General features: G+C 53.3%; 1 protein-coding gene across 7 annotated transcripts in view; it reads left to right on the forward strand.

Annotated features, from left to right (window-relative positions):
- The window catches only part of LOC119975278 (myristoylated alanine-rich C-kinase substrate-like), a 113,217-nt gene that overhangs the window by 58,200 nt on the left and 39,181 nt on the right, over nucleotides 1-15,836 (forward strand). For 4 of the 7 annotated variants that reach the window (XM_038814992.1, XM_038814991.1, XM_038814993.1 and 1 more), the window contains one exon: nucleotides 3,223-3,285. In XM_038814992.1, coding sequence (XP_038670920.1) covers nucleotides 3,223-3,285 — 63 coding nt within the window. Of the gene's footprint in view, nucleotides 1-3,222; nucleotides 3,287-15,836 lie in introns of those variants that run through there. The other 3 variants (XM_038814988.1, XM_038814987.1, XM_038814990.1) reach the window with 1 other exon arrangement.

Raw genomic sequence — 15,836 nt, forward strand, 5'->3', positions numbered from 1 at the left:
TCCCCGGCAACTCTCCCCCCCTCCCCGGCACTCTCCCCCCCTCCCCCGGAACTCTACCCCCCTCCCCGGCACTCACCCCCCTTCCCGGCACTCTCCCCCCCTCCCCGGAACTCTACCCCCCCCTTCCCCGGAACTCTCCCCCCGCTTCCCCGGCACTCACCCCCCTTCCCGGCACTCTCCCCCCCCCTCCCCCGGAACTCACCCCGCCTTCCCCGGCACTCTCCCCCCCCTCCCCGGCACTCTCCCCCCCTCCCTGGAACTCTACCCCCCCTCCCCGGCACTCACCCCCCTTCCCGGCACTCTCCCCCCCCTCCCCGGCACTCTCCCTCCCTCCCTGGAACTCTACCCCCCCTCCCCGGCACTCACCCCCCTTCCCGGCACTCTCCCCCCCCCTCCCCGGAACTCACCCCGCCTTTCCCGGCACTCTCCCACCCTCCCCGGCACTCGCTCTCTCCCCCCCTCCCCGGCACTCGCTCTCACCCCCCCTCCACGGCACTCTCCCCCCCTCCCCGGCACTCTCCCCCCCTCCCTGGCACTCGCTCTCACCCCCCCAATCCCGGCACTGTCCCCCCTTCCCCGGCACTCGCTCTCTCCCACCCACCCCGGCACACGCTTTCTCCCCCCCCTCCCCCGGCACTCTCGCCCCCTCCCCGGCACTCTCCTCCCCTCCCCGGCACTCTCCCCCCCTCCCCGGCACTCTCCCACCCTCCCCGGCACTCGCTCTCTCCCCCCCTCCCCCGGCACTCGCTCTCACCCCCCCTCCCCGGCACTCTCCCCCCCTCCCCGGCACTCTCCCCCCCTCCCTGGCACTCGCTCTCACCCCCCCATCCCCGGCACTGTCCCCCCTTCCCCGGCACTCGCTCTCTCCCACCCTCCCCGGCACACGCTTTCTCCCCCCCTCCCCGCCACTCGCTTTCTCCCCCCCCTCCCCGCCACTCTCCCCCCCTCCCCGGCACTCTCCCACCCTCCCCGGCACTCGCTCTCTCCCTCCCTCCCCGGCACTCGCTCTCACCCCCCCTCCCCGGCACTCTCCCCCCCTCCCCGGCACTCTCCCCCCCTCCCTGGCACTCGCTCTCACCCCCCCAACCCCGGCACTGTCCCCCCTTCCCCGGCACTCGCTCTCTCCCACCCTCCCCGGCACACGCTTTCTCCCCCCCTCCCCGGCACTCTCCCACCCTCCCCGGCACTCGCTCTCTCCCCCCCTCCCCGGCACTCGCTCTCACCCCCCTCCCCGGCACTCTCCCCCCCTCCCCGGCACTCTCCCCCCCTCCCCGGCACTCTCCCCCCTCCCCGGAACTCTACCCCCCCTCCCCGGCACTCACCCCCCTTCCCGGCACTCTCCCCCCCTCCCCAGAACTCTACCCCCCCTCCCCGGCACTCACCCCCCTTCCCGGCACTCTCCCCCCCATCCCCGGAACTCTACCCCCCCTTCCCCGGAACTCTCCCCCCCTCCCCGGCACTCACCCCCCTTCCCGGCACTCTCCCCCCCCTCCCCGGAACTCACCCCGCCTTCCCCGGAACTCTCCCCCCCTCCCCGGCACTCACCACCAGTCCCCCCCACCCCCCCACACCCCCCTCCCCCACACACCCCCCTCCCCCACACACGGACTGCGGCCACACCGTCACTTCTCCTGCGGCCACCCCCCACGCCGTGACCTACCACCACGCTGTGCGCCGTCAACCATCAGCAGTGGTTGACGCCGTTATATAGGTGTTTTTATTTACGCCGACATGACCCATGGTCTCGTCGGTGGGACTTCGGCCCATCCGGCCGGGAGAATATGGACAGCCCCGGGGTCCATAGCGTCGCGACGGCCCCCGCCATTCTTCGAGGCGGGCTGCGCGATTGATGCCTCACCGACTTTTCAGCGTTCGGAGACTTCGGGTGACGGCGGGGGCGGGATTCACGCCGGCCCCAGGCGATTTTCCGACCCGACGGGGGGTCGGAGAATCCAGCCCAAGGTATTTCAATTCTCAAACCAGCACTTGAGTGAATCACATCACCCCATGACCAAGTCTTCGCTCGCTAGACAGGGGACACACAACTCATTGTAAGATTCAATTAAGGGTTCAACGCTAGACTGTGGAATTGTCTGTGGCCATGTTACATCACAGGACGCCTTGTGGCATGGTGGGTGACTGCTCCTGTCTTCACATCAGGAAGCTCTGGGATTGAATCCCACCGCCCCTGCCACCCGAGGACTTGATGGACGAGGAAAGACACTTGGATATAGGTTGAGTCTGTCAACCTGCAAAACCCTTCTAACCGCTCCAATGGCTGGGGGTGAGAGCCGGAGACACTCCTGGTCAGCCAAGCTTGATGTGGAGTGGCGCCTCCGCAATCTAACATCCCTGATGACAGACGAGTGACCTCTTCCAGAAAACTACTATCTATGAGGACAGATAGAAAGTCTGTCTCAGAAAGCCACTCGGTGTGGGAAGAGAAAAGAGTGCTGTGTTTGGGTTTCATGTCTGTGAGCCCCCACGCGGTGATGGGACGTGGGTCTGTGATTCCCCCACACGGTGATGGGACGTGGGTCTGTGTCTGTGATTCCCCCACACGGTGATGGGACGTGGGTCTGTGTCTGTGATTCCCCCACACGGTGATGGGACGTGGGTCTGTGTCTGTGATTCTCCCACACGGTGATGGGACGTGGGTCTGTGTCTGTGATTCCCCCACACGGTGATGGGACGTGGGTCTGTGTCTGTGATTCCCCCACACGGTGATGGGACGTGGGTCTGTGTCTGTGATTCCCCCACACGGTGATGGGACGTGGGTCTGTGTCTGTGATTCCCCCACACGGTGATGGGACGTGGGTCTGTGATTCCCCCACACGGTGATGGGACGTGGGTCTGTGTCTGTGATTCCCCCACACGGTGATGGGACGTGGGTCTGTGTCTGTGATTCTCCCACACGGTGATGGGACGTAGGTCTGTGTCTGTGATTCCCCCACACGGTGATGGGACGTGGGTCTGTGTCTGTGATTCCCCCACACGGTGATGGGACGTGGGTCTGTGTCTGTGATTCCCCCACACGGTGATGGGACGTGGGTCTGTGTCTGTGATTCTCCCACACGGTGATGGGACGTAGGTCTGTGTCTGTGATTCCCCCACACAGTAATTGGACGTGGGTAGGTTGTGTCTGTTATTTGTTTTGGACTTTATTGGTTCACTTGTTTTTTAAAATTTGAATCACATCTCCACGCTTTTCATTTCTTCCAGGACGCAAAAGAATAAAACGGAGAAAAAAGGACAGAAAAAACAAAAGGCTGAGGCGAAAGTAGGGTAAGAATGGTTCTCGTTAGCCTCCCGATCGCGCCTCCCTCAAACGTCACAGCCGTTCTTGCGCATAATGTCTGCCCCTTCAGATCTGCCCATTTGGGGCTGGTCTCATTGCGGAGACCTCCTCTCACACTCAATCAACTTGTGACAAAGTGCATCGAGAGGACGTCAGAAACAGTAGCAGGTGGTGTGGCGACCTCATTCAGCCCCTTAGGTCACTGCTACCCCACTCCCCAACCCACCTTCAATGGCCAACTTTCCAATCAATCTGATTTTCACACCTGACCCCATCACCTCAGAAATCCCCCGATCTCACAACCTTAAACATACTCAATGACGAGGCGGGCACCCCCCATCCCCCCAATCGACTCTCTGGGCCAGGGGCTGCCAACCCCCTGAGCTTTCTCCGCATCTTAGACTAAAGTGGCTGACTCCTCTTCCTGTGAACTTTTCAATGGGACCACCCCTCACTCTTCCAAACCCAGGGTATTAGACCCAACTTGTTCAGCCTCTCATCGGAGGACAACCCCATCATTTTAGGCTCTGATCCAGTGACCCTTTGCTTTACCTTCTCCAATGCAAGTTGTTGCAACACCCAGTCAGTTACAGCCCCACAGACCCCAGAGACCAAACATAAGTGAATTAACCAATAATTTATGTTTTCCTGAGATCCTTAACCCCTGACTGCTTCAATGAGTTATACACACTAGATTTATAAGTAAAACATTAACAAAGTGTTTATTTGTAGCAAGATTAAAAATAAACATATAAAGGAAATAATTTTGCACTTTGGTCTACCAGTCTACCTGTTCCCAAAACTACATCCCACCCTCTATCCACGCACACACACACTGGTCAGATGCACGGTATGGGGAAGAAAACAATTAATACAATGGAAATCGAAGGAAAAGTTTTGAGTGAATCTTCACTGCTGCAATTGTGGCTTATGTCGGCCCCGGTCTTCTCCAAATGTGAGTTCTCTGGGGAATTTATTTATGTAAGAGATTCAGTTCGGTGCAATTCTGGCCTCCGACCACCAGATGGAACTCACTCAGGAGATTTCAGTCAGTGCAACTCTGACCTCCAACCACCAGATGGAGCTCACATAGGAGTTTCAGGTTGGTGCAATTCTGGCCTCAGACCACCAGACGGAGCTCCCATCTCCCTGTGATATTACTGGAAGTTCAAACCAGAGAATTTTACAGTGTCTTTCATTTGTCCGATCTCTGTACAGAAGCCCCAGCTGTATTAAAAAGAACGTTCGCAGATTTGGTTCTTGTGGTGAATGAGATTCACACGGTATTATAGTTACCAATGCCACTCTGTTCCAAGTATGTATCAATATTGTAAGTGCAGATGCACAACCTGACCACCAGGGGGAGTAGCTCTGGGAGTACTTGAGAGTTTGTACTGGGCTCCCCCCTTGGCTCCGCCCAGAAATCCTCCCCCTGGAGCTGCTGTATAAAGATCAGTGCCACAGAGTCAGCCAGCCAGTTCACCGAAAGGTCAACGGCTAACAGGCTGGCTCTGTTGTAAATATATTAAAACCGCTATTCTAATCCTACAAGCACGTATCCGTAGAATTGATGGTTCCATCAATTTAATATACTTACGAAACAGTCGAAGTAAATCACGGTAGCAGCCCTCAAGCACGGACGCCTAGCACTCGACCTGCAGGATGCAGAGGCTAAAGAGATTTTTTCCCACTGCCTGGGATGTTTTAAGGCCTACTTGGCAGAAGCCAGCACCGCTGGAACAACGGAGGAACAAAAACTCAGCCTACTGCACGCGAGGGTAAGCCACAGAATCTCCACACAGCTAAACCCGGCCGGTTCTTACACCGCAGCGCTGGCAATATTGGACAAAATGTACGTTAGGCCCATTAACGAGGTTTATGCACGCCACGTGTTTACGACTCGCCGTCAGTGGCCTACAGAAACGCTAGCCGAATTTGTACGGGAATAGAACAATCTTTCTAATGACTGTAATTATCAAGCCGTTACTGCGGCTGAACATAGGGAGCTTGCTGTGCGGGACGTTTTCGTAGTGGGCCTCAGATCTAACTATGATGACTGTTTGGAGACTGAGGGAGTTAGGTGAGGAGGGAGTAAGGTGCTCCTTACATTTCATTTCCTATATTTATCAAAGAGCATGAAGGGAGCCAGGAGTTTAGAGTACAGCTGACTGGAAGTAGAGTCTGAGGGCGGAGGTCCAGTTGGTCCAAGGGGCAGCTAATTCTGTAAAGTAAGAGGGGATGGAGGCTAGGGCAGTTGCATGCTCCTCCTGTAGGATGTGGGTGGTGAGGGAAACCACTGGTGTCCCCGCTGACTATACCTGCGGGAAGTGCACCCAACTCCAGCTCCTCAGAGACCGTGTTAAGGTACTGGAGCTGGAGCTGGATGAACTTCGGATCATCCGGGAGGCAGAGGGGGTTAGAGAGGAGAGTTACAGGGAGGTAGCCACACCAAAGGTACTGGACAAGAGTAGCTGGGTTACAGTCAGGGGAAAGAAAACTAACAGGCAGACAGTGCAGGGATCCCTCGTGGCCGTTCCCCTTCAAAACAAGTATACCGTTTTGGATGCTGTTGGGGGGGATGACCTACCGGGGGAAGGCCCCAGCGGCCAGGTCTCTGGCACTGAGTCTGGCTCTGGGGCTCAGAAGGGAAGGGGGGAGCATAGAAAAGCAATAGTAATAGGAGATTCAATGGTTAGGGGAATAGATAGGAGATTCTGTGGTCGCGAGCGAGACTCCCGAAAGGTATGTTGCCTCTCGGGTGCCAGGGCCAGGGATGTCTCGGATCGTGTCTTCAGGATCCTGAAGGGGGAGGGTGAGCAGCCAGAAGTCGTGGTGCACATTGGTACCAACGATGTAGGTAGGAAAAAGGGTGTGGAGGTAATAAACAAGTTTAGGGAGTTAGGCTGGAAGTTAAAGGCCAGGACAGACAGAGTTGTCATCTCTGGTTTGTTGCCGGTGCCACGTGATAGCGAGGCTAGGAATAGGGAGAGAGTGCAGTTGAACACGTGGCTGCAGGAATGGTGTAGGAGGGAGGGCTTCAGGTATTTGGATAATTGGAGCGCATTCTGGGGAAGGTGGGACCTGTACAAGCAGGACGGGTTGCATCTGAACCAGAGGGGCACCAATATCCTGGGGGGGAGGTTTTCTAGTACTCTTCGGGAGGGTTTAAACTAATTTGGCAGGGGAATGGGAACCGGATCTGTAGTCCAGCAACTAAGGAAGACGATAGTCAGGACGCCAAAGCACGTAGTGATGCAGTGGGAAAGGTAACAATGGCAAAGGACAGTACTTGCAGGCAAGGAGATGGATTGAAGTGTGTATACTTTAATGCAAGAAGCATCAGGAATAAGGTGGGTGAACTTGGTATCGGTACTTAGGGCTACGATGTGGTGGCCATCACGGAAACTTGGACAGAAGAGGGGCAGAAATGGTTGTTGGAGGTCCCTGGTTATAGATGTTTCAACAAGATTAGGGAGGATGGTAAAAGAGGTGGGGGGGGGGGGGGTGGCATTGTTAATTAGAGATAGTATAACAGCTGCAGAAAGGCAGTTCGAGGGGGATCTGCCTACTGAGGTAATATGGGTTGAAGTCAGAAATAGGAAAGGAGCAGTCACCTTGTTGGGAGTTTTCTATAGGCCCCCCAATAGCAGCAGAGATGTGGAGGAACAGATTGGGAAACAGATTTTGGAAAGGTGCAGAAGTCACAGGGTAGTACAGTAGTCCCCCGTTATACTGCGCTCCGCAATACCGCGGTTCGCGATATACGCGCGGGGGGGCTTATGGACCCCAACTGTCAGCTTCCCTCTCCGGATCAAAGTGTGCCGGCCGCTGAAATTGACACTGCCTGCTGATTGGAGGGAGATTCAGTGAGAGAGGAGCAGCGTTCCTGGTAAGTTTCTGTGGGTTTCCTAATATGAACTAAGGGAGCTAGGTGGGTTATGCAGATTCTATTCATATCCAATATCCACTGCTGCATATTGGCTCTGCAACTTTTTTACTTTCTTACTTTAACTTATATTTAACTTATGGTAGCATAATGTAAGTTAAAGTAAGAAAGTAGCACTTCTAAATTTATTTTAAAATCTATGCATGCGCTTCCCATTGTGAGTCTACGGGGGTCTGATCTCTCCCCCCGCCCCCCGTAGACGCACAATGGGAAGCGCATGCATAGATTTTAAAATAAATTTAGAAGTGCTACTTTCTTACTTTAACTTATATTTAACTTATGGTAGCATAATGTAATAATTCTGCAGTCAACTAAAGTAAGTTCTTATCAGAACTCTGATCGAAGGTTTTATCCAATGCTTCCGGTCCAAAAAAAAAGTTGCAGAGCCAAAAAACCCCCATCGTGGATATCCGCGGCTCGGATGCAACGCGGGTGGCTGTCTTGGACCCCAACACCTGCGTTATAACGGGGGACTACTGTAGTCATGGGTGACTTCAACTTCCCAAACATTGAGTGGAAACTCTTTAGATCAAATAGTTTGGATGGGGTAGTGTTTGTGCAGTGTGTCCAGGAAGCTTTTCTAATACAGTATGTAGATTGTCCGACCAGAGGGGAGGCCATATTGGATTTAATACTTGGTAATGAACCAGGGCAGGTGATAGGTTTGTTAGTGGGGGAGCATTTTGGAGGTAGTGACCACAATTCTGTGACTTTCACTTTAGTTTTGGAGAGGGATAGGTGCGTGCAACAGGGCAAGGTTTACAATTGGGGGAAGGGTAAATACAATGCTGTCAGACAAGAATTGAAGTGCAGAAGTTGGGAACATAGGCTGTCAGGGAAGGACACAAGTGAAATGTGGAACTTGTTCAAGGAACAGGTATTGCGTGTCTTTGATATGTATGTCCCTGTCAGGCAGGGAAGAGATGGTCGAGTGAGGAAACCATGGTTGACAAGAGAGGTTGAATGTCTTGTTAAGAGGAAGAAGGAGACTTATGTAAGGCTGAAGAAACAAGGTTCAGACAGGGCGCTGGAGGGATACAAGATAGCCAGGAGGGAACTGAAGAAAGGGATTAGGAAAGCTAAGAGAGGGCATGAAAAATCTTTGGCGGGTAAGATCAATGAAAACCCCAAGGCCTTTTACACATATGTGAGAAATATGAGAATGACTAGAGCGAGGGTAGGTCCGATTAAGGACAGTAGCGGGAGATTATGTATTGAGTCTGAAGAGATAGGAGAGGTCTTGAACAAGTATTTTTCTTCAGTATTTACAAACGAGAGGGGCCATATTGTTGGAGAGGACAGCGTGAAGCAGACTGATAAGCTTGAGGAGATACTTGTCAGGAAGGAAGATGTGTTGCGCGTTTTGAAAAACTTGAGGATAGACAAGTCCCCCGGGCCTGACGGGATAAATCCAAGGATTCTATGGGAAGCAAGAAATGAAATTGCAGAGCCGTTGGCAATGATCTTTTCGTCCTCGCTGTCAACAGGGGTGGTACCAGAGGATTGGAGAGTGGCGAATGTCATGCCCCTGCTCAAAAAAGGGAATAGGGATAACCCTGGGAATTACAGGCCAGTTAGTCTTTCTTCGGTGGTAGGCAAAGTAATGGAAAAGGTACTGAGGGATAGGATTTCTGAGCATCTGGAAAGGCATTGCTTGATTAGGGATAGTCAGCACGGATTTGTGAGGGGTAGGTCTTGCCTTACAAGTCTTATTGACTTCTTTGAGGAGGTGACCAAGCATGTGGATGAAGGTAAAGCAGTGGATGTAGTGTACATGGATTTTAGTAAGGCATTTGATAAGGTTCCCCATGGTAGGCTTATGCAGAAAGTAAGGAGGCATGGGATAGTGGGAAATTTGGCCAGTTGGATAACAAACTGGCTAACCGATAGAAGACAGCGAGTGGTGGTGGATGGCAAATATTCAGCCTGGAGCCCAGTTATCAGAGGCGTACTGCAGGGATCAGTTCTGGGTCCTCTGCTGTTTGTGATTTTCATTAACGACTTGGATAAGGGAGTTGAAGGGTGGGTCAGTAAATTTGCAGATGATACGAAGATTGGTGGAGTTGTGGATAGTGAGGAGGGCTGTTGTCGGCTTCAAAGAGACATAGATAGAATGCAGAGCTGGGCTGAGAAGTGGCAGATGGAGTTTAACCCTGACAAGTATGAGGTTGTCCATTTTGGAAGGACAAATATGAATGCGGAATACAGGGTTAATGGTAGGGTTCTTGGCAATGTGGAGGAGCAGAGAGATTTTGGGGTCTATGTTCATAGATCTTTGAAAGTTGCCACTCAAGTGGATAGAGCTGTGAAGAAGGCCTATGGTGTGCTAGCGTTCATTAGCAGAGGGATTGAATTTAAGAGCCGTGAGGTGATGATGCAGCTGTACAAAACCTTGGTCAGGCCACATTTGGAGTACTGTGTGCAGTTCTGGTCACCTCATTTTAGGAAGGATGTGGAAGCTTCGGAAAAGGTGCAAAGGAGATTTACCAGGATGTTGCCTGGAATGGAGAGTAGGTCATACGAGGAAAGGTTGAGGGTGCTAGGCCTTTTCTCATTAGAACGGAGAAGGATGAGGGGCGACTTGATAGAGGTTTATAAGATCTTTAGGGGTATAGATAGAGTACAGTCAGAGACCTTTTCCCCGGGTGGAACACACCATTACAAGGGGACATAAATTTAAGATAAATGGTGGAAGATATAGAGGGGATGTCAGAGGTAGGTTCTTTACCCAGAGAGTAGTGGGGGCATGGAATGCACTGCCTGTGGAAGTAGTTGAGTCGGAAAAGTTAGGGACCTTCAAGCGGCGATTGGATAGGTACATGGATTAGGGTAGAATAATGGAGTGTAGGTTAACTTCTTAAGGGCAGCACGGTAGCATTGTGGATAGCACAATTGCTTCACAGCTCCAGGGTCCCAAGTTCGATTTCGACTTGGGTCGCTGTCTGTATGGAGTCTGCACATCCTCCCCATGACTGCGTGGGTTTCCTCCGGGTACTCCGGTTTCCTCCCACAGTCCAAAGATGTGCAGGTTGGGTGGATTGGCAATGAAAAATTGTCAAAAATTCTATGATTAACCTAGGACAAAAGTTTGGCGCAACATCGTGGGCCGAAGGGCCTGTTCTGTGCTGTATTTCTCTATCTCTATCTATGTGCGCGAAAGACTGCTAGAAAAGGGGGCCCAGGACTTCGATACTACTGTGGAGGCTGCTACCACAATGGAAGTCTCCTTCCGCAGCCTCACGTCGTTTCCCGCGGACCCCGCGACCTTATCGTGGACCCCCGACCAACAATCCCCCCAGGCCTGTGCCGCACGGCCCCCCCCAGCTACCGTGCTGCCAAAGCCAGTTACTCTGCGGCCCAGCCAGTCACTCTGCTGCCCCAGCCAGCTACTCAGCTGCCCCAGGCTGCCATGTCTGTGGCCAAAGCCAGCACCCGCGGCAGCTCTGCCCAGCCCAATCAGCGACCTGCAGCAGCTGCGGGAAGAAAGGCCACTATGCCATAGTGTGCCTCGCGAAAAGGGCCCAGTTTCTAACTCCCCAGTAGAGAGAACAAATCGCTCCCAACACCAGCGGGCCCGTGGGGCCCGAAACGCTGCGGCCTATGCCCCGACTCCGCCCCCTCCCACCACGTGCGATCCATGGGGGCCGCCATCTTGGCAAACCCCCACCATGCGGCCGGCCACGTGCGACTCATGGGGGCCGCCATCTTGGACGCCATCTCCCTCGCCACTCACCACGTGTGATCCACGGGCCCCATCTGCATCTCCATGCTCAGAAAGCTCATCTGAAGACTACGACTTCCCCGGGCATTCATCACGTGGCCCGCAACTCAGCGCAGCGATCCTGCATCAAGCTCGCCAGAACGTACCGGCATCGACTCGACTGGACGCCCACTTGGAAGACTACGACCTTCCCGGGCACTCATCATGCGGCCCGCAACTCAACGCGGTCACCCTAGATCAATCCCGCCCCAAGCACCTACGAGGTTCGATGGCGGAAGTCCAGATCAACGGGTACAGCACGCCATGCCTCTTTGACTCCGGGAGCACCCAGAGCTTTATACACCCAGAGCTGGTAAGATGCTGTTTGCTTCCTATTTTTCCTGTGAGCCAAACTATCGCCCTCGCTTCGGGCTCCCACTCAGTCCAAATCCAAGGACGCACCGTCGCTACGCTCACAATTCGAGGCGCTAGTTATTCAAAATTTAAACTTTATGTCCTGCCTGACCTCTGCGCGCCACTCTTATTAGGCCTGGATTTCCAGTGCAACCTCAAGAGCCTCACCCTCAGCTTCGGCGGGCCCCTGCCCCCACTCACTATCTGCAGCCTAACCACGCTGCGCATCTCCCCCCCTCCTCTCTTCGCCAATCTCACTCCAGATTGCAAACCAGTAGCTACTCGCAGCAGGCGATACAGCCTACAGGATAGGGTCTTTATCCGATCGGAGGTCCGACGGCTGCTCAGTGAGGGGATCATAGAGGCCAGTAATAGTCCCTGGAGAGCTCAGGTGGTGGTCGTCAAGACCGGGGAAAATTTTTGCATGGTCGTCGACTATAGTCAGACCATAAATCGCTTTACGCTCCTAGACACGTATCCCCTCCCCAGAATTGCAGACATGGTTAATCAGATCGCCCAATATCGGCTATTTTCCACGGTGGATCTGAAGTCTGCATACCACCAGCTCCCAATCCGCCCGAAGGACCGCCACTACACGGCGTTCGAGGCCGATGGCCGCCTCTTCCATTTCCTCCAGGTTCCCTTCGGCGTCACTAACGGGGTTTCGGTGTTCCAACGAGCAATGGACTGAATGGTAGACCAGTACGGGCTGCGGACCACGTTTCCGTATCTGGACAATGTTACCATCTGCGGCTATGACCAGCAGGACCACGACGCCAACCTCCACCATTTTCTCCAAACGGCACAGAAATTAAACCTCACTTATAACAGGAGAAATGCGTTTTCCACACAAACAGACTGGCCATCCTCGGCTACATCGTGGAGAACGGAGTCCTGGGCCCAGACCTGGACCGCATGTGCCCTCTCTTAGAATTCCCCCTCCCTCATTGCCCCAAGGCCCTCAAACGGTGCTTGGGGTTCTTTTCATACCACGCCCAGTGGGTCCCCCAATATGCGGACAAAACCCGCCCACTCTTTAAGGCCACACGATTTCCCCTGTCAGCTGAGGCGCGCCAGGCCTTCAGCTGCATCAAGGAGGACATTGCCAAAGCAGCCACGCGGGCGGTGGATGAATCCACTCCCTTTCAGTTTGAGAGCGACGCGTCAGAGGTAGCTCTAGCAGCCACTTTAAATCATGCAGGGAGGCCCGTTGCATTTTTCTCCCGTACCCTATCCACTTCAGAACTCCGACACTCCTCTGTCGAGAAGGAAGCGCAAGCCATCGTGGAGGCTGTTCGTCACTGGAGGCACTACCTCGCAGGTAGGAGGTTCACCTCATCACCGACCAACGATTGGTTGCCTTTATGTTTGACAACTCGCAAAGGGGCAAAATAAAAAATAATAAAATCCTTCGGTGGATGATCGAACTCTCCACCAGTAGTTATGGTATTAAATATCGACTGGGGAAGCTCAACGAGTCCTCGGATGCCATATCCCGCGGGACATGCGCCAGCGCGCAGATCAGCCGTCTGAAAGCCATCCACGTGGACCTCTGTCATCCAGGGGTCACCCGGCTCCCCCACTACATCAGAGCCTGAAACCTGCCTTTCTCCAACGAGGAGGTAAAAGCGGTCACCAGGGACTGCCCGATCTGTGCAGGATGCAAACCTCACTTCTATAGACGAGAAAGGGCCCACCTGGTCAAGGCTTCTAGGCCCTTTGAACGCCTTGCGATCGATTTCAAAGGGCCACTCCCCTCCACTAACAAGAACATTTATTTCCTCAACATCATCGATGAGTTCTCCCGATTCCCTTTTGCCATTCCATGCCCCGATATGACCTCTCACACAGTCATTAGGGCCCTGCATAGTGTCTTCACCCTGTTCGGTTTCCCCAGCTACGTGTATAGTGACCGGGGTTCGCCCTTTATGAGCAACGAGTTGCATCAGTACCTGCTCGACAAGGGCATCGCCTCGAGCAGGTAACAAGCTACAACCCCAGGGGGAACGGGCAGGTGGAGAGGGAGAACGCGACGGTCTGGAAGACCGTCCTACTGACCCTCCGGTCTTGAAAACTCCAAGTCTCCCAATGGCAAGAAGTCCTCCCAGATGCGCTTCGCGCAATCAGATCCCTCCTCTGTACAGCTACAAATCAAACCCCTCACGAGCGGCTCTTCATTTTTTCTAGGGGCACTACCAGGGGAGTCTCACTTCCGGCGTGGTTGAGAGGACACCAGGCCCGGTTCTCCTGAGAAAGCACGTCAGGGGGCACAAAACTGACCCCCTTGTTGAAAAGGTGCGCCTCCTCCATTCCAACCCCCAGTACGCATTCGTGGAGTTCCTGGACGGTCGCCAGGACACAGTATCCCTTCGGGACCTGGCACCCGCTGGATCAAGCCCCCCCACCCCCACTGAGGAATCCCTTACCCCGTTCCCTATGCTGCCGCCCCCTCGCGCCCCCGATTCCGCAAGTTCGCCCCACCGGTTCCACACGCCAGCACCAGCCCGCCCCCAGCGCCCCCAGTCTCCGGTCGAGCCAGAGGTGTATGAAGTTTGGCCGAGACCCGCCCTCTGCCATCGTACCCCAGCTCTCAACACCCACCCAGCCAACGCAAGAGGCTGCAACCCCGGTGCTCCGCAGATCGAAATGAACAATTCGTCCACCGGACAGACTAACTCTGTGAGCCACCACCCCCGCGGACTCTATTTTTTTTCACAGGGGGTGAATGTGGTGAATGAGTTTCACACGGTATTATAGTTACCAAATGTCACTCTGCTCCAAGTCTTTACATGTATCAATATTGTAAGTGCATTTGCACTATCTGACCACCAGGGGGAGTAGCTCTGGGAGTACTTGAGAGTTTGTACTGGGCTCCCCCCTTGGCTCCGCCCAGAACTCCTCCCCCTGGAACTGCTGTATAAAGATCCGTGCCACAGAGTCAGCCAGCCAGTTCACCGAAAGTTCAACGGCTAACAGGCTGGCTCTGTTGTAAGTATATTAAAACCGCTATTCTAATCCTACAAGCACGTGTCCGTAGAATTGATGGTTCCATCAGTTTTTCACAGCCATTCAGACAGAGGAATTAAAGAATCACAAACCTGACTGTGAAACTACTCCAGATGTTTCACTCCAGAGGTTTCCTTTCACAGTTCAGACGGCGGTCAGTCTTTTAAAGAGGAGTGCCTTCAAAGATCTGACGAGGAGCTTTTAAAATTGCTTGGTGCGGAGAGAGCATAGAAAGAGTATCATCCAGCTACTGCCAGACTGAACTTTTCCTTAGAACTGAGGCCAAAATGCAGCTCTCCGGATGGCCCGCCCTTCTTCCAGAAGATTTTGAATGGTTCCAGATATCACAAGAAACAACAGGAGATAATTCAGAATTCCAGCCACACTGATTGGATTCTTGCCAAGTCTATCAAAGTGACATCGCAGCCTCTGGCACAGAACCTAAATGGGAAGTCCTGGGCAAGTTAATCAAACCAGGGGTGTTTGAGGTTTGCCTAAAGTTTGTAGTTTAAGCAGAAATCCTAATGATGCAACAGTGGACCAGAAGACTGTAGATTGAAGGCAGGTAGCAGGACAAGAATTAACATGAAGCACAGAACAGACAAAGATTTTACAGCAGTATCCTAACAAAGTATGACGAGTGGACCAGACCCAACAGTGACTGGGATACTAGACAGAAACCCCAATATTTTATTTGAATTTTATTTGAAGACTGTGCTAAAACCATGCTCCAGGAGTGATTTAGAACATAGAACATAGAACAGTACAGCACAGAACAGGCCCTTCGGCCCTCGATGTTGTGCCGAGCAATGATCACCCTACTTAAACCCACGTAACCCGTATACCCGTAACCCAACAATCCCCCCATTAACCTTACACTACAGGCAATTTAGCATGGCCAATCCACCTAACCCGCACATCTTTGGACTGTGGGAGGAAACCGGAGCCCCCGGAGGAAACCCACGCACACATGGGGAGGACGTGCAGACTCCACACAGACAGTGACCCAGCCGGGAATCGAACCTGGGACCCTGGAGCTGTGAAGCATTGATGCTAACCACCATGCTACCGTGAGGCCCCTGATTTCATGAAGGACCAGGGATATTTCATATTAAAACAAACCTTATTACTAACACAGGATAAAATCTCCAACATCAGACCAGAAAGTAGCTAACAATTACCCTTTAAACAATGATTATCAATATTGTGACACAATAACCCCTAACTGCTATCTTTGCTTCCCCTCAAACAACAAAAAACATCTCAGCTCTCAATCCACTTTCAAATACAGTTAGCAGACCCAGGCATAGTTGCTTAAGAGATGACCATTTGAAGAGATAGAGCTGAATCCTGTCAGCACAATGCAGGAACTTGAGCTGGAGTCTTCATAAACTGTCTTCGTGGTTTGATTTCCATTTCACAACTGAACTGCCTGATTCTAAAATGTCTGGTAATAATAATAACCTATATAA

This window comes from Scyliorhinus canicula, chromosome 12 (genome assembly GCF_902713615.1).
Source record: "Scyliorhinus canicula chromosome 12, sScyCan1.1, whole genome shotgun sequence".
Lineage (NCBI taxonomy): Eukaryota > Metazoa > Chordata > Chondrichthyes > Carcharhiniformes > Scyliorhinidae > Scyliorhinus > Scyliorhinus canicula.